At 44.5% G+C, this 23912-nt stretch overlaps 1 protein-coding gene across 2 annotated transcripts in view; it reads left to right on the top strand.

Moving 5' to 3' along the window:
* The first annotated feature begins 4304 nt into the window (after window positions 1-4304).
* CGRRF1 (cell growth regulator with ring finger domain 1) overlaps window positions 4305-23912 on the top strand; it is a 451182-nt gene continuing 431574 nt past the window's right edge. The window contains exons 1-7 of one of the 2 annotated variants that reach the window (XR_014563772.1): window positions 4305-4577; window positions 7653-7792; window positions 9473-9650; window positions 11927-12074; window positions 13145-13252; window positions 15343-15664; window positions 16521-16689. Coding sequence is in view for 1 of the 2 variants with exons in the window: in XM_083737620.1 (XP_083593746.1) it covers window positions 4474-4577; window positions 7653-7792; window positions 9473-9650; window positions 11927-12074; window positions 13145-13252; window positions 15343-15636 (972 nt within the window). In the remaining variant the exon portion in view is untranslated. Of the gene's footprint in view, window positions 4578-7652; window positions 7793-9472; window positions 9651-11926; window positions 12075-13144; window positions 13253-15342; window positions 15671-16520; window positions 16690-23912 lie in introns of those variants that run through there. The other variant, XM_083737620.1, reaches the window with a different exon arrangement.

A 23912-nucleotide genomic window follows, 5' to 3' on the forward strand; every position in this document is an offset into this window, starting at 1 on the left:
TGCCCCCTCCCGCCTTGCCCGGCAGGAAGCGGCGTTGCCATGGCAACCAGAGGGGGGGCTGAGAAAGAGACGTTGATAAATTTAAAACGCGCAAGTGGCTGACAAATAATAAAAGACATGAGAAAGTGAAAAGCGACAGCCGCGTGTTTATTGGCAAAAGGTTTGCTGCAATCGAACAAACAAACAAATTATATTTTATTTATACGTATTCATACATACTGTACATACATTTGTTGTTTAGTGGTGTCCAACTCTTCGTGACCCCATGGACCAGAGCACGCCAGGTCCTCCTGTCTTCCACTGCCTCCCGCAGTTTGGTCAAACTCATGCTGGTCTCTTCGAGAACACTGTCCCACCATCTCGTCCTCTGTCGTCCCCTTCTCCCTGTGCCCTCCATCTTTCCCAACATCAGGGTCTTTTCCAGGGAGTCTTCTCTTCTCATGAGGTGGCCAAAGTACTGGAGCCTCAGCTTCAGGATCTGTCCTTCCAGTGAGCACTCAGGGCTGATTTCCTTCAGAATGGAGAGGTTGGATCTTCTTGCAGTCCATGGGACTCTCCAGAGTCTTCTCCAGCACCAGAATTCAAAAGCATCCATTCTTCGGCGATCAGCCTTCTTTATGGTCCAGCTCTCACTTCCATACAGTGGTGCCCCGCAAGGCGAATGCCTCGCAAGACGAAAAACGCGCAAGACGAAAGGGTTTTTCGTTTCTTGAGTCGTTCCGCAAGACGAATTTCCCTATGGGCTTGCTTCGCAAGACGAAACGTCTTGCGGGTTCTTGCGAGTTTGTTTCCTTTTTCTTAAAGCCGCTAAGCCATTAATAGCCGCTAATAGCCACTAAGCTGCTAAGCCACTAATAGCCGTGCTTCGCAAGACGAAAAAAATTCGTCTTGCGAGGTACCACTGTACATCACTACTCTCCCCTTTCTAACAGCTGTCAACACCCAGATGGCTGCATCAAATAGCACTACAGCTCCCCAGGGTGCTTTCCCCTTCAGCCTAGCTCTCAGGGTCTCTCCAAGTCCCCAGATGCAGACTCCCTGCAAACTCCCCCCCCCCCCCCGCTCCCACTAGCTTTGAGGGGGGTCACATTCCAAAGGCGGAGGGAGAGAAATTCCAAGCCATTAAGGGATGTTCTTTGCTCCAGCCATGGGGACCTCCCCCCTTTTGCCCCTCCCACTAGCTTTCCAGCTTTCGCTTCCATACATCACTACTGGGAAAACCAGAGCTTTAACTATATGGACCTTTGTTGGCAAGGTGATGTCTCTGCTTTTTAAGATGCTGTCTAGGTTTGTCATGGCCTTTCTGCCAAAAAGCAGGCGTCTTTTAATTTCGTGGCTGCTGTCACCATCTGCAGTGATCATGGAGCCCAAGAAAGTAAAATATCTCACTGTCTCCATTTCTTCCCCTTATATTTGCCAGTGGGTGATGGGACCAGTGGCTATGATTTTCGTTTTTTTGATGTTGAGCTTCAGACCATATTTTGCACTTTTTATTTTATTTTATTTATATATACTTTCATACATACTATACATACATACATACCGCCCTTCACCCATAAATCTCAGGGCGGTTTGCAGCATAAAAATGCAAGCTGGAAACCTGAAACACATAATAAAAACAATAATAAAATAAACCTATAACACACCTCCCCAAGGTGAAAGGTCAAAGAACCCCTGGAAGGTGAAGTTCAGTCAAAGGAGAGACTATGGGGTGTGGCGCTCATCTCCCACAAGCACACGTGTTAATTTTATACATCACTTGGGAAAACAGGTGAACTAATGCCAGTGTACTTGAAGAAGCAAAGATCACCAGTACATAACAGTCGCCCATCTTGAAGCAATGATTCTTCAACATCAACTTCGTTGGACTGGTCATGTTGTGCAGATGCCAGATGATCATCTTTCAAAGCAACTACTCTATTCCGAACTTAAAAATAGAAAGCGTAATGCTGGTGGTCAACAAAAGAGGTTCAAAGACGATTGTTGTAAATAAAAATATGCCCTTTTCCCTTATGGGGTATCCAAGAGCCCATATAGAGTCCTTACATAGGTTCCCTATTGGTAGGAGAAAATAACAGAGGCCAACCAGAGAATATTGAGAAGCAAAGCAGCTAGTAAGCTTGATCTTTATTGATCTGTTGCAACAGGGTGCTCCCCTCACAGGCAGGAGAGGAAGAGGACCCAGAACAATGGCCTGCAAGGCCTTATAAAGACTATTGAAATTGCCACCATGTAGATCAAGACCAACCCCAGAAACATTATGCATACATCACAGAAGGGGTGTAACCTAAGACCACCCCTCAGATACATCCCACCTACATCACAGAAATTTAAATGTTGTTTTTCTCTTGTCACAGTTTATCTCCTGTCTGGCAGGTTACTTGATTGGATTTCCTGGGGAGCCTGGCCATTCTTTTGTAGTGGTAAAATACTTATTTCCTGGGCCAGGTCACAGGCTCACACCTTGTATCTTAAATGTGTCCTTAAGACAGGATTTGTGAGGAAAGAGACAATGGGGAGACTTTTCCATTTTGACCATGCAGAGAAACATTTGCTCAGTTTAGGAATCAAAATGGTTCCAGGTTGGCTTTCCTGTGCTGATCTATGTACGTGTAGTTATGAACGTTGCCATATATCTAAGACCATAAAATTCCTATCACACGATCTCAAGGCAAATCTAAAAAAATGTAGTATAAACACCGATAACTGGGAAACACTGGCCTGCGGGGTCTTCAGTTGGAGAACAGCCTTGATCAAAGGTGTCATGGGCTTTGAAGACACTCAAACTCAGGATGCAAGGGAGAAATGTGATAAGAGGAAGGCACGCCTGGCAAACCCTACACAGAAACCTATGTCCTCACTGTGGAAGGACATTTGGATCCAGAATTGGCCTCCACAGTCACTTACAGACTCACATTTAAAACCGTGTTTTTGGAAGACAATCTTACTCGGCTACAAGTGATCGCCCAAAAAGAAGAAGAAGCTAATAACAATAATTACCATTATATTTACATCACTCCTGTTCCCCCGACACACACACATATGCATACACCCCCCCACCATAAAATGTCAGTTGATAATACTGATTAGGTTAGAGGCTGGTGCTGGTAATTCCAAGGTTGCAGGTTCAATGCCCACATGGGACAGCTGCATATTCCTGAATGGCAGAGGGTTGAACTGGATGACGCTCAGTTCTCCTGAATAATGCCATGGCCTATGGCTAGTGCAATAAAAAGTTTAATTGGTCTAATTGGATGGTGCTCAGGGTCCCTTTGAACTATACAATTCTACGATTCTATGCCCTCAAGGAAATCAGCCCTGAGTGCTCACTGGAAGGACAGATCCTGAAGCTGAGGCTCCAATACTTTGGCCACCTCATGAGAAGAGAAGACTCCCTGGAAAAGACCCTGATGTGGGGAAAGATGGAGGGCACAAGGAGAAGGGGATGACGGAGGACGAGATGGTGGGACAGTGTTCTCGAAGCTACCAGCATGAGTTTGACCAAACTGCGGGAGGCAGTGGAAGACAGGAGTGCCTGGCGTGCTCTGGTCCAGGGGGGCATGAAGAGTCGGGCACGACTAAACGACTAAACAACAACATGCTTCTCTTCTCTTTCTTTCTTTCTTTCTTTCTCTCTTTCTCTCATACACAGGACTCAGCTCGACTGCTAAAGAAAAAGCGATTTACGTATATGCCTTGTATATGCAATATAACATTGTGCCAACAACTATCTGACTTTTAGAAGACATCTGAAGGCAGCCCTGTTTAGGGAAGCTTTTAATGTTTAATAGACTATTGTATTTTAATTTTTTGTTGAAAGCCGCCCAGAGTGGCTGGGGAAACCCAGCCAGATGGGTGGGGTATAAATAAATAAATAATAATAACAACAACAACAACAACAACAACAACAATAATAATTTATTATTTATACCCCGCCCATCTGGCTGAGTTTCCCCAACCACTCTGGGCGGCTCCCAATTGAGTGTTTAAAACAATACATCATTAAATACTAAAATTAATTATTATTATTATTATCATCATTATTATTATTGCCACCAGATGGCGACGTGGAGTCCCGGGTTTTTCTCTACCTCTTTTCCCTGTTCAAATTTACAGCGCCTTAAAGTGAAACGCTTCTTTGATGTGTTCAGACCTGGCCACACACATTCCACTTGCGCTATGCATTTCAGGCGCTATATGATGCCCCGGCTTCCCCCCTCGGAATTCTGGGAGCTGTAGTTTGTGAAGGGGCTGAGGCTCCGCCCCCTCCCCACCTCGAGGCTCCGCCCCTCACGTACCGCGCCGCGTTTGACGGGCGAGCGGAGAACGAAGGGCAAAGAGGAAGGGAAGAAAGGGCAGCTGCGGAGGCTTCGTTGGACCCTGGCGGGCATGCGCGGGATCCGTTTGCGCAGGCGCTGTGGGCCAACAACAAAGAGGTGCTGAGGCGGCGGCGGCGGCGCCTCTTTCTCCCCGATGGCTGCCGCGTTCCTGGTCGCGCTGTACGAGTACTCGCCCCTCTTCTACATCTCCGTCGTCTTCATCTGCTTCCTGGTCACCAGCGGGCTGGTCATGGGCTGGTCAGTGGGGGGGGGTCAGAGGTCACGGGGGGAGGGGGAGGAGGGGGGTCCAGGGAGGGGAGGGGGCTTGGCTGGGGGGGGGAGAGAAATTTATTCCAGTGAATGGAGGGGGGTAAGTAGAAGATGGGGAGCTGTGGAGGGAGGGAGGCATATTATTATTACTACAGTATTATTATTATTATTATTATTATTATTGTTATTATTAATTTCTCTCCTCCCAGACAGAGACTCAAGACTTTCACAAATTGAAAGCAAACACAAATAAAACGGGGAAAGCCATAAAACGTATAGAAAGATAGTCGTTAGAGACATAATAAAGCTCTAAGGAAAGTGGCTGGGGGGAGGATGCTGCTATAATAATAATAATAATAATAATAATAATACAACAACAATATTTATTCTTTATACCCTGCCCATCTGGCTGGGTTTCCCCAGACTTCCCCAGACTGGGTGGCTTCCAACAAAAGATTAAAAATACACTGAACCATCAGTCATTAAAAACTTCACTATACAGTGGTACCTCGGGTTACGGACTCTTCAGGTTTCCAGACGCTTCAGGTTACAGACTCCGCTAACCCAGAAATAGTACCTCGGGTTAAGAACTTTGCTTCAGGATGAGAACAGAAATTGTGTGGCGGCCGTGGGAGGCCCCATTAGCTAAAGTGGTGTCTCGGGTTAAAAACAGTTTCAGGTTAAGAACGGACCTCCAGAACGAATTAAGTTCTTCACCCAAGGTACCACTGTACAGGGCTGCCTCTAAACGTCAGATAGTTGTTTATTTCCTTGGCATCTGATGGAAAGGCGTTCCACAAGGCGGGCACCACCACTGAGAAGGCCCTTTGCCTGGTTCCTTGTAGCTTTGCTTCTCGCAGGGAGGGAAAAGCCAGAAGGCCCTTGGAGCTGGACCTCAGTGTCCGGGCTGAACCTCAGTGTCCGGGCTGAACGATGGGGGTGGAGATGCTCCTTCAGGTATACTATACCTGAGGGAGGGAGGCTTATTATTATTATTATTATTATTATTATTATTATTTCTCTCCTCCCAGACAGAGACTCAAGGCAGCTTTCACAAATTGAAAACAAACACAGATAAAATGGGAAAAGCCATAAAACATGTAGAAAGATTGTTGTTGGAAACGTAATAAAGCTCTAAGGGGTGAGGGGCTGCTACATCTGGGAAAGTGGGGAGAGGATTCTAGATTGTGGTAGCAGAGATGATGATGATGATGATTATTATTATTATTATTATTATTATTATTTATTGTTCTGATACCTCCCTTTAGCTGAGGATCACAGGATGGTTTACAATATAAAAACACAAAAATACATATTTATACCCTGCCTTTCCCCATGACAGGGACTTTCCCCATGCCAGGCAGCTTAGAAGTAAAAGTAAGAACAACTGAAAACATGAGAGGGGAAACAATAATTTAAAAGCAATTTTAAAACGATGCAATATATCTACACACTGACACAAATATATATAAATCTATGAAAGCCATACATTTAGTGCAGATGGAGGGACATACTATAACATTTAACATGAGCCCCACCTGAAGTGTCCAGGGACCTTGACCCTAGCCCACAATATGCTATGCCAGTCAAACTTAACAACAATCTTGTGAGCAGGATAATTTTGAGACCCACATAGCTGTCTGCAGGGTTGGGTGAGGAAGAGCCCTCTAAATGGGTCTTAGGGGAGTAGAGTTTAGGAGGGATAGGAGCTGCTCAAAGCAAGGAGGCTGGGGGTACTGGTAAGTGGAAGGGATGTGCGCAGAACATGGAGGTGCACAATTATTTTTTCATTGCTGGGGGTGAGTGGATTGCATTTTTAGCAGGAGGGAGCAAGTGGCAGCCCAGCCTTGTGGTAAAATCCACATGCAGAGGGTCCATTTCATCGAGGAGCAAATACAACAGGGGTTGAAGATTGAGTTATTTTGTTTTAAGACAGTTGTTGCCTTTTGGCTGTACCAGATTTGACTGTTGTTAATATTGACAAAAAGTTAGGGTTCCAGGTGGAGAAATCGAAATTGGAAACAGAACTGTTAGAACCTAAGACTAAGGTACTTTCAAGAATGTATAACTTGCTGTTAAAATGGAATACACAAGATGAAATGGTTAAATCGGCTATGATAAAGTGGGCACAGGACATTGGGCATAATATCATGTTTGAGGACTGGGAAAGGTTGTGGACCAATGGGCTGAACTTCACAGCATGTAACGCTTTGAAGGAAAATGTAATGAAAATGATATATAGATGGTACATGACCCCAGTTAAACTTGCCAAAATATACCATTTGTCTGATAACAAATGTTGGAAATGTAAAGAAAATGATGGAACATTCTTTCACCTCTGGTGGACCTGCCCTAGAGTGAAGGCCTTCTGGGAAATGATATATAATGAGCTGAAAAAGGTATTTAAGTATACCTTTACTAAGAAACCAGAGGCCTTCCTTTTGGGTATTGTCGGCCAGAAGGTGTTAAAGAAGGACCGAACATTTTTTATGTATGCAACAACGGCAGCAAGGATACTCATCGCTAAGCACTGGAAAACTCAAGATCTACCCACACTGGAAGAGTGGCAGATGCAACTGATAGACTATATGGAACTAGCCGAGATGACCGGCAGAATCCGAGACCTGGGAGAAGAGAAGGTTGAAGAAGATTGGAAGAAATTTAAGATTTATTTAAAAAAGCACTGTAATTTGGTTGAATGTTAAGATGGAGGCTAGATCATAAATAATTGAGCACCACTAAATTAGATGTAATTAGGATGATAAGTGAGATTGAGGAAAAATCATCAACCTTTGGGAGAATTATTAGATTATATTCTAAATGAATGGGACACAAGAAAGTAAACAAGATGATAAATTGCGGGCAAGAATTGACAACGATGCAAGTGGGAGCGGGAGACGTGAGGGAGTCCAAAGAAGTTAAGAAATTATGTTATGATATATGCTACATTGTTCATTATTTTTGCATTTATGTTTACAAATCTTAATAAATATATATATATTTTTAAAAAATGACTGTTGTTAATATTAAGCGTTTCTGTTGATTCCATTTCGTGCTGCTTAGGTTTGGGTGGGACGTTCCCGTGATTCTGAGAAATTCAGACGAAGCTGAATCGACTGTGAAAGTGTCCCAGAAACAGATGCGGCAAGTGAAAAACCCATTCAGCTTGGAAATAAAAAACCTGGAAGCGGCTTCAGTTGCAAGTCAGTAGATTGTGTGTTTTGGTTGCTGTTCAGATTTTCTCCCCCCTCCCCCTCCCCTGCTATGCCAAGCGCTGGCTATCGATTTACCCGTAGAAACTATCCCTGTTAGACCCTTTTAACAGAAATGAGCTGACCCAGTTTAAGCTGGCCCCTGCAAAGAGATTATTGCTTCCTTGATCTGCTTGACTATATTTATTTCTTCTAGCATATGGTCATGCAGAGGACATACACCGTGTACTGTAAACTGGCATCCTTGCTAATGCAGGTTTTACACTGTCAGTACGAACGTGGCAGCATGAAAACACCACTAATCTCATGGATACCTGTGCTCTGTGCCAGAGGGATGACAGGCTGCAAACACATTAACAGGGAACCATAGGAGCAGCCCTGCTGGATCAGAACAAAGGCCCATTTACTCCAGCATCCTATTCTCACAGTGACCAGCCAGGATCTGAGTGTCACAGCTGTGCAAAGGAGCTTCCCTAGTGAATTGTTAGATAGCTGCCACCAAGTGACTATAGCAACGCATTTGGGGCTTGATCGTTCTTCTCCAGGAGACAAACAATCTAAATGTGCTTCGAACTTCATCTCGCTCAAAGAAGTTGCACGTTTTCTGAAGTTAAAAAGGTAAAGGTACCCCTGACCATTAGGTCCAGTCGCGAACGACTCTGGGGTTGCGCGCTTATCTCGCTTTACTGGAGCTGGCGTACAGCTTCCGGGTCATGTGGCCAGCATGACTAAGCCGCTTCTGGCGAACCAGAGCAGTGCATGGAAATGCTGTTTACCTTCCCACCGGAGCGGTACCTATTTATCTACTTGCACTTTGACGTGCTTTCGAACTGCTAGGTTGGCAGGAGCAGGGACCGAGCAACGGGAGCTCACCCTGTCGCGGGGATTCGAACTGCCGACCTTCTGATCGGCAAGTCCTAGGCTCTGTTGTTTAGATCACAGCACCACCCGCATCCCCCTTTATGAAGTTCGTTTCTATGAAATAAGATTTTGGGTGCTCCTCACACATGCAAGTTTTCTGTGGTGGTCTCACCAAGTCGCTGGCATCCAAATGGCAGACTGTTTATTTCCCCCATCTAATCTGGATTTACTGTTTATAGGGGAAATCCAGTAAAAAAATATATTTCTATATATATATATATATATATATATATATCCATTGGCGATGACTTGTGTGTTACATTTCCAAAGCCTGATGGCAAATTCATCCCTGGTCTGGAAAAGCCCTTTCATCGCCTGAAGAAGAGCTGTCAAGCATGAAAGATTTAGGGACTTGGTGATTTTCATCAAAAACGATGCTTTCCCTGCTACATAGTTACAGTATTTGGAATTGACATACAATGGTGCCTCGCAGGACGAAATTAATCCGTTCCGCGAGTCTCTTCGTCTTGCGCTTTTTTCGTCTTGCGAAGCACAGCTATTAGCGGCTTTAAGAAAAAGGAAAAAAAACTCGCAAGACGTTTCATCTTGCGAAGCAAGCCCATAGGGAAATTCGCCTAGCGAAGCGACACAAAAACCGAAAAACCCTTTCGTCTTGCGCGTTTTTCGTTTTGCGAGGCATTCGTCTTGCGGGGCACCACCGTAATGGGTTTCCCCCCAACCTTTGGACCTTTCAGTTTTCAAACTCCTGTTTGTGACTCCATGTTCTTTTCTTTTCCCTCTCTTCATAAGATGGCATAACGCTGGTGCCTGATTGCCTGGAAGACTGCCTCCTTACGTGCTACTGGGGCTGCAGCGTGCAGAAGATCCACGAAGCTCTGCAGAAACATGCTTACTGCTTTCGAATAAAAACTCCACAGGCCTTTGAGAATGCAGTGTATGACAAGTACCTCTACCGCCAGCAGTATTGGTATCCTTTGATCAGAGTTGCGTATCTTTGGCTTTGTAGAGTTGCAGGATCTTGGAACAGCTCTGCTTCTAAGCAAATCATCTAAAGCAAGTTTCTAGTCCCAATGGATTTAGCAAAAAGTTGAGAAAGTCAGGAGAGGAGATTCCAGAGAATGGGTGTCTAGTGCCCTTACTGCCCATCAGTCTTCCTTTTACTTAGTCTATTTAAAATCAACAGCCTCATTATTTAGAATGTAAACCTCATTATTGAAAGGTTTTGAGGTTTGTTTCTCCTTTCACCTCTTTACGGGGTGAGGACAAGAGTGGGCTGCAGTTTGGAAGTCTTCCTTTTTGCTGCACATAGAAATGAATGTGTAAATTGGAGAATTAACTTGAACGCAGAATACCTTTTGGCTCTAGGTACTTAATTCTTTGGAAGCTGTCTGCCGTAGCTCTCTTTCTTCTTAACTCACTGCTTGGCTGCCACTAAACAGCTGATCAGCAGAAGATAAAACAGCCTCTTTGGCCATTTGCTCTGCTCCTACACGCACTGCTTCACTATCATGGAAAGCCAGTGGGCATGCTTAACCATTGCATCCTCTTGGTTTGCTTTGGGGAAGATACATAGCTCAGTGGTAGAGGGTCTGCTTTGCCTGCAGAAAGTCCCAGGTTCAATCCATGCCATATCCAGCTGCCAATCATTGTCAACAGTATAGGACTAGATGGACCAATGGTTTGGTTCGATGTAAGACAGCTTCCTTTGTAGCAGTTGCACAATCAAAGGAGCAGGAAATCGATAACTCCTCGGTCTTTTGTCAGCCCTTGGATGCTGATGGTTGTCTGCCATAACAAATGTGGTCTAAACCACTGAGCCTCTTGGGCTTGCCGATCAGAAGGTTGGCAGTTCGAATCCCCGCGATGGAGTGAGCTCCCGTTGCTCTTTCCCAGCTCCTGCCAACCTAGCAGTTCGAAAGCATGCCAGTGCAAGTAGATCAATAGGTACTGCTGCAGCGGGAAGGTAAACGACGTTTCCGTGTGCTCTGGTTTCCGTCATGGTGTCCCGTTGTGCCAGAAGCGGTTTAGTCCTGCTGGCCACATGACCTGGAAAGCTGTCTGTGGACAAACGCTGGCTCCCTCGACCTGAAAGCGAGATGAGCGCCACAACCCTGTAGTCGCCTTTGACTGGACTTAACCGTCCTGGGGCTCTTTACCTTTACCTTTGCCATAACAAATATAAATTCTAGTCCATAGTAACTTAGATCTTGCACTAAGAAAAGGCAAATTGTGATTGGGCCAAATTTTGTAAATAAAGCAGATTTGCCTGCATTTGCTAATCTTCCATAATTCGTTCTTGGTTTTTGCATAATTTATTCTCTCCATGCTAGCCACAGGGAGTGGCAGTCATGCAGAGCACTGAGGCCACCTCCCCGTGGCTACTGGAAATCTTAAAAAGTGTGGTGGGGAGACCCAAACCCTTGAGATTAATCAGCTATAATCTGATCCCTACTCTCCATGCAGCAAGTTTCTCTGAAGTCAGTGAGACTTTAAAATACGCATGTGTAGGGGAACTGGCGGAAATGACTGGCAGAATCCGAGACCAGGGAGAAGAGTTGGTGGAAGAAGATTGGAAGAAATTTAAAGACTATTTAGATAAATACTGCAAAATTAAGGAATGTTAGAATGATGTCGGAATGAAGTTAAGTGGTTTTGGCAGTAATGTTATAAAGGAGTATGTAAAAATGGATTGTTATTAGGTGAGAATGTAAAGTTATAATACATTAAGGTAAAGGATTAAGATAAAAACAAGGAGGGAAAGGATTTGCTGAATTAACTAATTGAACTGGAATACAAAAAAGGGAGGTGTGAGGAGGTCAGGGAAACAAGCAAATGAAATATAAGACATGAAAAGATTGATTTGTTTTTAACTGTTTTCTATTTTTTGTATTTTGTATCTTTTCTTTGTATTTTTTTATTTTTTATTTTCTTCTCGTTCTACTTTGTAACCTTTTTTTTTGTAACCTTTTTCGAAACTTTAATAAATATCTTTTAAAAAATAAAAATAAAATATGCATGTGTAGGATTGCCCTGACAGAGGCCGAACTTTGTAATGAATGCTAAATTCCGTGCTTGTAACAGATGGAACGCAACACAGTTCGTCTGTGCCGGGCAAAGCCAAGTTTGATGCTAGATACATGAGTGCATCTTGAGCCTCAGCCTGTGCGCCACGTCCAAGAACATCTGTGGCACAAACATTGCATTTTTCTTTATTTGCGGTTCTGTTCCTTGACACAAACAAAGCATCAAGACATCTGACAAAGCAGTGAAGCACTGCCAGGTACCCAAAGAGACACAAATCATTGACTTTGGCCCCGTGCCCAGATCTCGGTACCCGCTAGTTGCACTGCTGACGCTGGAGGATGAAGGCAACAGAGAAATATATGACATTGTAGGTAACCTCTTTCTTGAGAAAAGGAACTGGGACAGGAGTTTGCTTTGAATTGTCTGTGAAAAATTGCCGTTGAACAGAGTTGGCAGGGGACTTGCTTTTGGTTTTTGTCATAGCTATTGGTGTGTGCTAAGATTATTCCTTCTTCAGAATGACATCTCATCCTGGATCCTTGGATTAGATAAGGGGGAAAATAGTTATTAGAGAGCTTGCCACATCCCACAGATTGAGAAGCCAGGTCTGTTTTAGTCTGCTGGAAATAGTCACAGAGTTCATTACCCATCACTTCACATGCATAAGTTTTACCCAGGTGGACCTGAAATTTGGGTAGGCGATTAATGAAGTTGAACTGGTTTACTTAATTGGCCTTAGTATAAGGCAGAATTACTACCATCAGGGATTTCACTAGACTCAGAGTAGGAAACCTGATGACTCCAATGATTTCTATATGAAGAAATAAAATGAAGGTTGCATAGTTCACTTTTAAAAGCATCCCCTCTGAGGTGCTTTAAAAACAAAACAAACCTTTAGATACAGTTGTATTCTATTTGGAACGCTTTTATAGTCGTAATGATTTTATTCATTTCTGTAACTATCGTATATCATTGTAACCATTTCTGGGACTTTATGTTAAAATCTTACTAGTGGTTAATAAATCTTTTGAGATTTATCACTAGCCCATAAAAACAGGCAACCTAAACAAAGACCTGTAGCAGCAAAAAAAATCAATAATTAAGACCAGCCATTAAAATTGAGGAAGGAGTTTTGCCCCTCCGCTTAAAATGATGTAATATGACAGACTGCGTATAAATTTCAATGCTCTGTTTCGGTGTAATATATTAGTAAAAATCGGTGGCTGTGTGGCAGGATGAATATTGGAATCTGATCCCAAAGTGATCAAGGCAATTCTAAACAAGATATGGGTATTAGCTCCTTGGAAATGACGATTAAGGACTGTTCGATTATTTCATCGTCTACAATGCCTTGTTTTTAAGTGCTTCGCAGTCGGGTTGGATGTTGTTTGAACAATAAGCAGCATAGAATTCAAATGTTTTCTTTTCTTTTCATAGGTTTCTATGGTATCTATAATTCACGTTACTGATGACAGTTATAGGCTTTCCTGTCGAATCCTGTATCAGTATCTCCTCATGGCCCAGGGTCAATTTCATGATCTAAAGGTAAGCTTTGAGATTTGTGGTTTGTTTTACATCTCAAAAATGGCTGGAAATAACTGCCTCGGTTTGCATCAGGCCAGTTGCCCATCCTGTCCAATATTAACACTATTGAGTAGCGGCATCTCTCCAGAGACTTAGGAAGATCATTTCCTAGGACCGCTAACACCTTTTAACTTGGAGATGCTTGGGCTTGGGTGTAGAGCAGGGTGCCCCTGGATCACTGATCTCTGCATTTTCCTCTAGTTTACTTCTGCAACCCAGAAAAGCCAATTCCACTTTTCTGTGATCAGAATACAAAACGAGATGAGATAATGGACTGTAGGTCCATTTTTGAATTCTCCCCCTTTGTAAAACACTACCTGCAAGTAAAAAATATAAAATAATCCTAATAATTTTATTATTTATACCCCGCCCATCTGGCTGGGTTTCCTCAGCCACTCTGGGAAGCTTCCAGTAAAACAGAAAATCACAATAAAACCTCGAACGTTAAAAACTTCCCGATACAGGACTTGCCTTCAGATGTCTTCTGAAAGTTGTGTAGTTCTCTGTCTCCTTGACATCTGATGGGAGGCTGTTTTTTTATTAATAAAATAAAATTATAATCTCATTAGGAAGATTTTAACCTTGGTCTCCCTTGCTCCCTGTTTGTAGTTTTCCACTTGCACGATCCTTTCTGCATAGGGGAACACTTAAAAAATAGTATTGCCTACATAGAATCTGAAGTGGTGCAGGCTGTTTCTATTACCTAATCCTACTGTGCATGGAGGCCAAGTTACATTTCTCTTGCTAGAAACCCGGGAAAATTTGGGAAATGTTATACACATGCATGATGCAGTTTTTTAAAGCACACTTTTGTAAGCAGTGTGAACTAAATCCTCTTCTGGGACCTCTCTAGGTTACGGGCCCTGAAGTTTTATTAGTTTCATAGCAGAGTCTCCCCATGGCATATTTTGAAAATGCCCATGGACTGCAAAACATGGAAGACCTGGTGTCAGGCATGGAGAGTCCTCCCCTCCCTTTGGTAACTTCACAGTTAAGAATTAACGAGCAGTTGGTAGATTTATAGTCCTTTTATTACAGCGTCATGCTGCAAGCGCAAGCACACAGCTCTCCACAAGGAGGGCAGTTGGCTAGTCTAATCTTCCTTCCAACTTCTGCAGAATTTTAGGCGCTAATGGGAAGTTCCTCCCTCCCTCTGACTGCTTTGCTCTCTGATATGTTCCGACCTCTGAGTCCGGGGGTGGGGGGGCTCCCACACTCAAGGGACGTCTCAACTAGCTGCCCCCTCCCTTCTGGTTCTGTTGTCATTATCTCATAACTAGGTAACTCCTTCCTAAGCCATTCACCTTCTGTCTCTCTCTCTGCTTGTGATCATGCTGTGGACGGGGGGGGGGGGGGCGACTATTCCCCTTCCAGCTCTCCATCAGAGAGAAGCTGGTCTGCCATAGAATACATTCCCCAGTCCTTGTCTTCAGACCACTCCCTGACACCTGGGCACTGAAACACACTCTCTGTGCGCATGTGTGTGTGCTTTCAGTACTCTTAACATATTGTGCCATGGGTAGGCAAACGAAGGTTCAGGGGCCGGATTCAGCCCAATCGCCTTCTCAATCCAGCCCGCGGACGGTCTGGGGATCTGCGTGTTTTTACATGAGCAGAATGTGTGCTTTTATTTAAAATGCATCTCTGGGTTATTTGTGGGGCACAGGAGTTTGTTCATTTCCCCGCCCCCCTTCCCAAACAGTCTGGCCCCCCACAAGGTCTGAGGGACAGTGGACCGGCCCTCTGCTGAAAACGTTTGCTGACCCCTGTACAGTGGTACCTTGGGTGAAGAACTTAATTCGTTCCGGAGGTCCGTTCTTAACCTGAAACTGTTCTTAACCTGAAGCACCACTTTAGCTAATGGGGCCTCCCGCTGCCGCACGATTTCTGTTCTCATCCTGAAGCAAAGTTCTTAACCCGAGGTAATATTTCTGAGTTAGTGGAGTCAGTAACCTGAAGCGTCTGTAACCTGAAGCATCTGTAACCCGAAGTACCACTGTCTTATGCCTAAACGTTTATCTCTTTTCTCCCTGCCTCTTCCCATTCCCTAGCAACTTTTCATGTCTGCCAACAGCAACGCCTCATCTCTAAGCAGTCCTCCCTCAGGTGACAGGACAGAGGACCGCGTCCTCCTGGAGAAAGCCGGACTGGCTGAGGACGAGGCGGACCTGCCAGATGAAAACAGCAAGGACTGCATCGTCTGCCAGAACAGGGCTGTGAACTGGGTGCTCCTCCCTTGCCGGCACACCTGCCTGTGCGACGAATGCGTGAAATATTTCAAGCAGTGCCCAATGTGCCGGCAGTTTGTTGGGGAGTCCTTTCCCCTGTGCGGCCGAAAAGAGTGAAGAACTGGGGGGGCGGAAGGACAGAGCGGTGTGTACTTTTTTTTTTTTATAAATATTTATTAAAGATTTTCTTAGAACAATAGAAAGAACAAACAAAATAACATATAATTTTTCCAATATCCACATTTTCATCACTTCTTTGGACTTCCTCGCATCTCTCGTTCCTGCGTTCCAAATTTTCGAACTTTACCCAGCAATTTATCACCTTGTTTCAATTCTTATATTATAATTTTCTGATATTGTATCCCTAATTTTAGATAATTTAACCAAAACCTTAAAAGCTTAATTTTAACATAATATTTATCCAAAATTTATCTTTTCTTATATTTTCATTTATCTTCATATTCCTTTTAACTAACTTATTGGTGCCATATTGTTGATAATCTTACATCTTTCTTAACATTCATACAATTTACAATATTTTTGTAAATAGTCCTTGAATTTCTTCCAGTCCTCCTCCACAACTTCTTCTCCCAGGTCTCGGATTCTGCCAGTCATTTCTGCAAGCTCCATATAGTCTATCAGTTGCATCTGCCATTCTTCCAGTGTGGGCAAATCTTGGGTTTTCCAGTATTTAGCGACAAGTATCCTTGTGCTGTTGTTGCATACATAAAAAATGTTCGGTCCTTCTTTAACACCTTCTGGCCGACGATGCCCAGAAGAAAGGCCTCTGGTTTCTTAGGGAAGGTATACTTAAATACCTTTTTCAACTCATTATATATCATTTCCCAGAAAGCCTTAACTCTAGGGCAGGTCCACCAGAGGTGAAAGAACGTTCCTTCAGTTTCTTTACATTTCCAACATTTATTATCAGACAAATGGTATATTTTTGCAAGCTTGACTGGGGTCATGTACCACCTATATATCATTTTCATAATATTCAGAGCGGTGTGTACTTTTATCCAGGCAGGGAGAGAGGAGAAATTCGTGTAAAGAGTTGACACGATGAGTTTGGACCTTCTGGAATAGTACGGAAGACCTTCCCTTCCACTTGAACTTTGGTGGCTGGTTGTCTGGCCAGCTCTAAAGCAAGGCTGGCACCTTCCCTTCGCAGTGGATTTGATTTGGAAGCAACAGCAGTCTAAGGCTTGGGTTGCACTGCTGCCAATGGTGCAAAAGTGAGCGTATTACAGGCAGAAACAGTGCTTTGAACTCTGTATAAAGGATATCTCTTTGTATGTGCACATAAATTTATTGGGTATTTTCATGGCACTTTTCACCGAGAAGTTTCTCTCGACGGACTGATGTGAGAAAGAGGAAATATCGCCTGAGAACACTTAATTTGTATTTATATTCTTGTGTATGTGTTTTAAATTGCTGTCAGCCTGGTTTTCTACTTGATAGTAATGCTGCTCTTTTCAGTTGCAGCAAGTGGGGGGGGGACGGGACAGAAGCAAAGAAATAAAATATAGAAAGAGTTTTCCTTGCAACTCTTCAGTAGGTCCACATATATTTTGTGTACCGTATCTCCATGCGTCTGGCGTAAGCTGGGCAGTCAAGACTCGGGAGTCACTGGCAAGAATTGCAAAATGCTTGGGAGCACGCAAGACTTCATGCGCAGAGATTTGTTAATTCATGCGTAGTGCCAAATGTGAACTAAAGTCTCCAAAGGGCAGTAATGACACAAAGATGACATTGGTTGAAGATAGGATCCCGTTTTTGATTGTTTTTGAGCACGGAACATTAGGATGCCTGCCAACTGCAGATCACTTCTGCTTTAAAGATTAAAGATCTTATGGAGTTCCTGTCCAATATGATTATTGTTTCTCAAGTCACAGTCCCTGCATAGGTCTTTAAAGCAGGTGTGGAAGACTTCTTTCCCAAAAGGGCTGTGTTTCCTCGTTGGCCATATTCTTGGTACCACATACTGGGGGTGGGGGCAGTGGCACAATGCCAGTATGTGCAGAACCCCATGGATGTGACTCCAGCCTTTGTATATAGTGGGTTACGGTCTAACCATGAAGAAGTGGGCAGTTTCCACCATGTGTCCCCTTTCCATCTTCCTTGCAAGCATCATTTTTGCAGTTTGGCTGCCCACCATTTTTTATGTTGCATTTCAAAATGCTGTAAGCTGCCCTGGGACCTTAGTCCCAAAGGCTAAATAGGGGCGCATTTACTCCCCATGCTTGCAGTTCTTCACCTCTGTTTTCAAGTAATAAAATCAGTACCCTATAAAACATCCTTTAACCGTACTGCCAGATCCCTTAGGACTTAAAACGATGTGCTTCCGGGGGCTTTTTGTAACCTTCAGTCCAGGGCTCCTTGCTCTACACTTTACCCAAGACTTCTATTTCTACTTTAAGCCATGCTGTTGTGGGCATCCGTCTGCCCATACACTGAGAGCCAGTGTGGTGTAGTGGTTAAAAGCAGTGGACTTGTAATCTGGTGAACTGGGTTCGCGTCTCCGCTCCTCCACATGTAGCTGCTGGGTGACCTTGGGCCAGTCACACTTCTCTGAAGTCTCTCAGCCCCACTCACCTCATTTGTTGTGGGGGAGGAAGGGAAAGGAGAATGTTAGCCGCTTTGAGACTCCTTAAAGGGAGTGAAAGGCGGGATATCAAATCCAAACTCCTCTTCTTCTGCCTCAAGAGACGGTGGAATGTATCTCTGGGAGTGAAGTCAAACAGCTGTGGTAGCACTGAAGTGACCTCCTTGGGGCACAAGCCTGGGCAGTGGGTTTGGAAGTCCTGGGGTGCCCAGACAACGAGATCCCCCTCCTGGCCTTGCTGAGGTGGTCCAAAGGAAAGCAGAGCAAGATGTTTGGCACCAGCTTGGCATCAGGAGTTGGCCTTCTGGCGGTTCCCTCACTGTGAGATGTGAGGTTACAGGGAACCAGGCAGAGGGCCTTCTCGGTGGTGGCACCCACCCTGTGGAACGCCCTCCCATCAGATGTTAAGGAGATAAACAACTATCTTACTTCTAAAAGGCATCTGAAGGCAGCCCTGTTCAGGGAAGTTTTTAATGTTTAATGCTGTATTGTGTTTTTAACATTTGGTTGGGAGCCGCCCAGAGTGGCTGGGGAAACCCAGCCAGATGGGCAGGGTATAAATAATAAAATTTTATTTTTATTTATTTGCATTGTGCCACTGCCCACCTCCCCAGTATGTGGTAGCTGGAAGATTGCCCATGAGGAAATCTGGCAGAAAAGGCTCTCCACACCTGCTTTAAAGACAAAAGCAGAGACTGAATTGGGAGACAATCACATAGAATCATAGAGTTGGAAGAGACCCCAAGGGCCATTGAGTCCAACCCCCTGCCAAGCAGGAAACACCATCAGAGCACTCCTGACATATGGTTGCCAAGCCTCTGCTTAAAGACCTCCAAAGAAGGAGACTCCACCACACTCCTTGGCAGCAAATTCCACTGTCGAACAGCTCTTACTGTCAGGAAGTTCTTCCTAATGTTTAGGTGGAATCTTCTTTCTTGTAGTTTGGATCCATTGCTCCGTGTCCGCTTCTCTGGAGCAGCAGAAAACAACCTTTCTCCCTCCTCTATGTGACATCCTTTTATATATTTGAACATGGCTATCATATCACCCCTTAACCTCCTCTTCTCCAGGCTAAATCTTCACCATATTGGACAGGAACTGCGTAAGACTGCAAGGCGTGCAAAACTGCTATTATGATTCCTCAGTGAGGCAGAAATCATCATCATCATCATCAATGTGTGTGTGTGTGTGCGTGCGTGTGTGTGTGTGTGTTTGGCTTGTAGTTCCTTGCCCCTGGTAGCATTCCCACATGTCGGGTGTCACCAGCTGCTGATACAGCCCTATCCGTCTGCTGTTTCAACAGCCTCTTGGGGCTGCACCTGAGCTGTCGATGTCTAGGCTCAGGAAACGGCTCCTTGCTTGCAACATGGCATGAGAAAATGAGCTGCAGCTCCTCCAACAGATGGCTCCCGTCATGTTGGCAAGGCAAGATTTCATGTTTGCGTAATTAGTCGCATGTCATATTGAAAGGGAAGGCCTGTTTGCATGCGAGAGACCTTCACATGGTTCTTGGAGTTAAGAGGCAAACTTGTTTGGGGGAGATGCGGCTTCTTTCCAGTTCCTCTTGAAACAAATGTCGACAGGGCTAAGAATAATAATAATAATAATAATTTATTTATTCATTCATTCCCCGCCCATCTGGCTGGGTTTCCCCAGCCACTCTGGGCGGCTTCCAACAAAAGATTAAAAATACATTAAAACATCAGACATTAAAAACTTCCCTAAACATAGCTGCCTTCAGAAAATAAGGTAGTAAGAAGTTGTCAGTCGTGCTCCCATCATGGAGGTTTATATGATAAGCTTCCAATAATAATAATAATAATAATAATAATAATAATAATAATAATAATAATTTTTCTTTATATCCCGCACTCCCCAGCCAAAGCAGGGCTCAGGGCAGCTAACAACAATAAAATAGTACAAAATTCTAAAATCAGTTCATTATAAAATTAATTCAACTCAAATTGATGGCAACCATTAGGCTAAAGTTCTGTGAAGATTGCCGAGGGAGGGAGTCAGGCTGTGCCCTGGCCAAAGGCCTGGTGGAACAGCTCTGTCTTGCAGGCCCTGCGGAAAGATGTCAAGTCCCACAGGGCCCTAGTCTCTTGTGACAGAGTGTTCCACCAGATTGGGGCCACAGCTGAAAAAGCCCTGGCTCTAGTTGAGGCCAGCCTAACCTCCCTGTGGCCTGGGACCTTCAGGATGTTCCAGTGACACCTTTCCGTCCCCTCGGAATAAGACAGCGCTTGGGGACATGGCTCAGTAGCATAGCACATGCTTTCCAGGTGCAGTATACTGTCGCATCTCCAGTTAAAAGGGTGAAGCAGAAGACTTCTGCAAGAATGCCTAGATAGCTACTGCCAGCACCTCTCAGGTGGGCGCCATTGCCATTCTAAGAGAGGGAGGCATTCACAGGGGAGTTCTTTTTCTGGGACATGCCACCAAAGCTCGCTTCTTGTGGTTTAGTCATGTCTGACTCTTCATGACTCCCTGACCAGAGCACGCCAGGCACTCCTGTCTTCCACTGCCTCCCGCAGTTTGGTCAAACTCATGCTGGTAGCTTCGAGAACACTGTCCAACCATCTCATCCTCTGTCGTCCCCTTCTCCTTGTGCTCTCCATCTCTCCCAACACCAGGGTCTTTTCCAGGGAGTCTTCTCTTCTCATGAGGTGGCCAAAGTATTGGAGCCTCAGCTGCAGGATCTGTCCTTCCAGTTAGCACTCAGGGCTGATTTCCTTCAGAATGGATAGATTTGATCTTGCAGGCCATGGGACTCTCCAGAGTCTCCTCCAGCACCATAATTCAAAAGCATTAATTCTTCGGCGATCAGCCTTCTTGATGGTCCAGCTCTCACTTCCATACATCACTACTGGGAAAACCATGGCTTTAACTATACAGACCTTTGTCAGCAAGGTAATGTCTCTGCTTTTTAAGATACTGTCTAGGTTTGTCATTGCTTTTCTCCCAAGAAACCTGTCTTCCCAAGTGATATGTAACATTTTTCTGAGGCACCATGGATGGAATCTTTCAAGGAGTTGGAGATGGCATTCATAAGTGGTCCATGTTTCACAAGCATACAGTGGTAGTACAATAGCTTTGTAAACAAGCATTTTTGTTTCCCTGCAAATCTCATGGGCCTCAAACACTCAGCACTTCAATCGGGAGAAAGCTGCACTCACAGAGCTCAGGCAATGCTGGATTTCGGCATCAATGTCGCCCATTGTGGCAAGATAAATGCCCAGGTAGGAGAAGTGATCAACACTTTCCAATGCTACTCCATTGAGTTGAATTTTTGTAAGCTTCTGCAAAGATATTTAGGATGGTTTGGACTACGTTGTCATCAGCATATTGAAGCTCTATGATAGAATTTACAGTAACCTTACTCTTTGCTTTCAACCTACACTGATTAAAGAGCTTTCCATTTGTTCGATATATGATTTCTACTCTGGTGGGGGGAGCTTCCTATCGACAAAGTGTAGGATCATGGCGATGAAAATAATAGAGTTGGGGTGATAACACGTCCCTGTTTAACACCTGATCCCGGTGTGAATGGTTCACTTTGAGAGCCATTGTTTTCTGCGATTGTTGCTGTCATATTATCATGGAGGAGCCGAAGGATGTTCACAAATGGATCTGGGCAGCCGATTTTCAGAAGGACAGTCCACAGGGCAGTGGGATTTACAGTGTCAAAGGCCTTAGTCAGGTCAGCAACTGGTAATGGGGACAGGACCGTGAAATTGGTCCACTTACCTCATTACTGTCTACACTCTCCAGGATTTGAGACTAGGGACACCCCAGCCCTATCAGGAGATATCGCAGATGGAACCATGTGCGCTACCACTGAGCCAGTTGCCATCTCAACTGCCAAGGACCAAGAGTGCCAGACAAGGACAAGAGTGATCCAAGTCCAAGAAACAAGAAACCTTCCTACTGGGTATTGCAGGTAGAGAAATACATAAGCAAGTTAAAACATTGTTTTTGTATACAACAACTGCAGCAAGAATATTATTGGCCCAATAATGGAAACAGGAAGAGATCCCAACAAAAGAAGAGTGGCGGGTGAAGTTAATGGATTATGCCAAGTTGGCGAAACTAACCGGGAAAATTTGGAACCAGCGGGACCAGACCTTTTTGAAAGACGAATAAATTTACGTTGCATTTGAGAGACAACTGTAAACAATTGACATGGTTAGTAGGGCTACAAGAAGTTTTTTAAGGTTAGAAATATCAATTATTATCAATATGATGTTTAAATGTTGTATTTAAGATTTGGATTTAAGGGTAATAATAATAATAACAACAACAAAATGCTATATCAGAGCATAATTAGGAAAACCATTAGTTGAGGAGGAGGGAAGTCTCAGGCCAATATGTCTTTGTATATTATATGTAAGATTGATGTTTTGTCAAATTTTTTTTTATAAAATTAGAGACAGAGAGTGACCGAGGTTCAGGTCCCAACTTGGCCATAGAATTTGGCAGCCTAAGGTATCCTGCAGGAATTCTCAAATATGGCACTGTGATTCTGATAGTTGCCCACTAGATGGCACTTTCCTCTTAGGAGAGCAGCCATAGTTTCAAATATGCACTTTTTCCCCCAAACAGTGCTCATCTACTGCTGCACTTGACATCTGCAACCAAAAGGGCACAAAGTTTCAAAAGAGCTCGATTTGTCTGCTTCGCCTTGTGAGGTTCCTCTAGGCTTTTCCCCGCCTTGCAGCCACCTACCAATTTAAGACAACCCCATTTAGTTGCTGGCATCCGGCTGTCTTGGGAGACGATGGAGGGTGAAGCCTTTAGGGGTGAAGTTGAACTGTTGGAGAGTTACAGCGCCTGCTGTGGCTGTAGAAACCAGTGTGGGAGAGACATGCTTTGTTGCAGCCGGGCAGATGAAGGCGTCCTGTTGTTAGCCGCTCTGAGCCTGACTTTGGCCGGGGAGGGCGGGATACAAATAAAAAAAACATTATTATTGTTGTTGTTGTTGGTATGCGAGTGGGCCTGGTGCTTGGGAATCCTGCCATCTTCCATTCTGTGGACACAACCAATCCAGATATCGCTGAGACAGAAGTGCGAACTCACTGGGAATGTGGGCTTCGAAGAGCACATCTTTTGAGACTCTCCCGCCATGTGATACCCCAAATCGTTCTGATGCAGAACATATGGAAGGCCTTGAGGCATCTCTCCTGGCAGCTGTGAGTAGGCCACGACTCACTTCCATTAAAAAAATCCTTCCAGTAGCACTTTAGATACCAACTAAGTTAGTTATGGGACACGGGTGGCAATGGGACACGGGTGGCGCTGTGGGTTAAACCACAGAGCCTAGAACTTGCTGATCAGAAGGTCAGCGGTTCGAATCCCCGCAACGGGGTGAGCTCCCATTGCTCGGTCCCAGCTCCTGCCCACCTAGCATGTCAAAGTGCAAGTAGATAAATAGGTACTGCTCTGACAGGAAGGTAAACAGCATTTCCGTGCGCGGCTCTGGTTCGCCAGAAGCGGCTTAGTCCTGCTGGCCACATGACCCGGAAGCTGTATGCCGGCTCCCTCGGCCAATAAAGCGAGATGAGCGCTGCAACCTCAGAGTCGGCCACAGCTGGACCTAATGGGCAGGGGTCCCTTTACCTTTACTAAGTTAGTTATTGGTACGAGCTTTCGTGTGCATGGTATCTGGAGAAGTGTGCATGCACACGAAAGCTCATGCCAGTAACAAACTTAGTTGGTCTCTAAGGTGCTAGTGGAAGGAATTTTTATTTTGTTTCGACTATGACAGACCAACACGGCTACCTACCTG

Source organism: Podarcis gaigeae (genome assembly GCF_964106915.1).
Source record: "Podarcis gaigeae genome assembly, chromosome: 1".
In the NCBI taxonomy this organism is placed as follows: Eukaryota; Metazoa; Chordata; class Lepidosauria; order Squamata; family Lacertidae; genus Podarcis; species Podarcis gaigeae.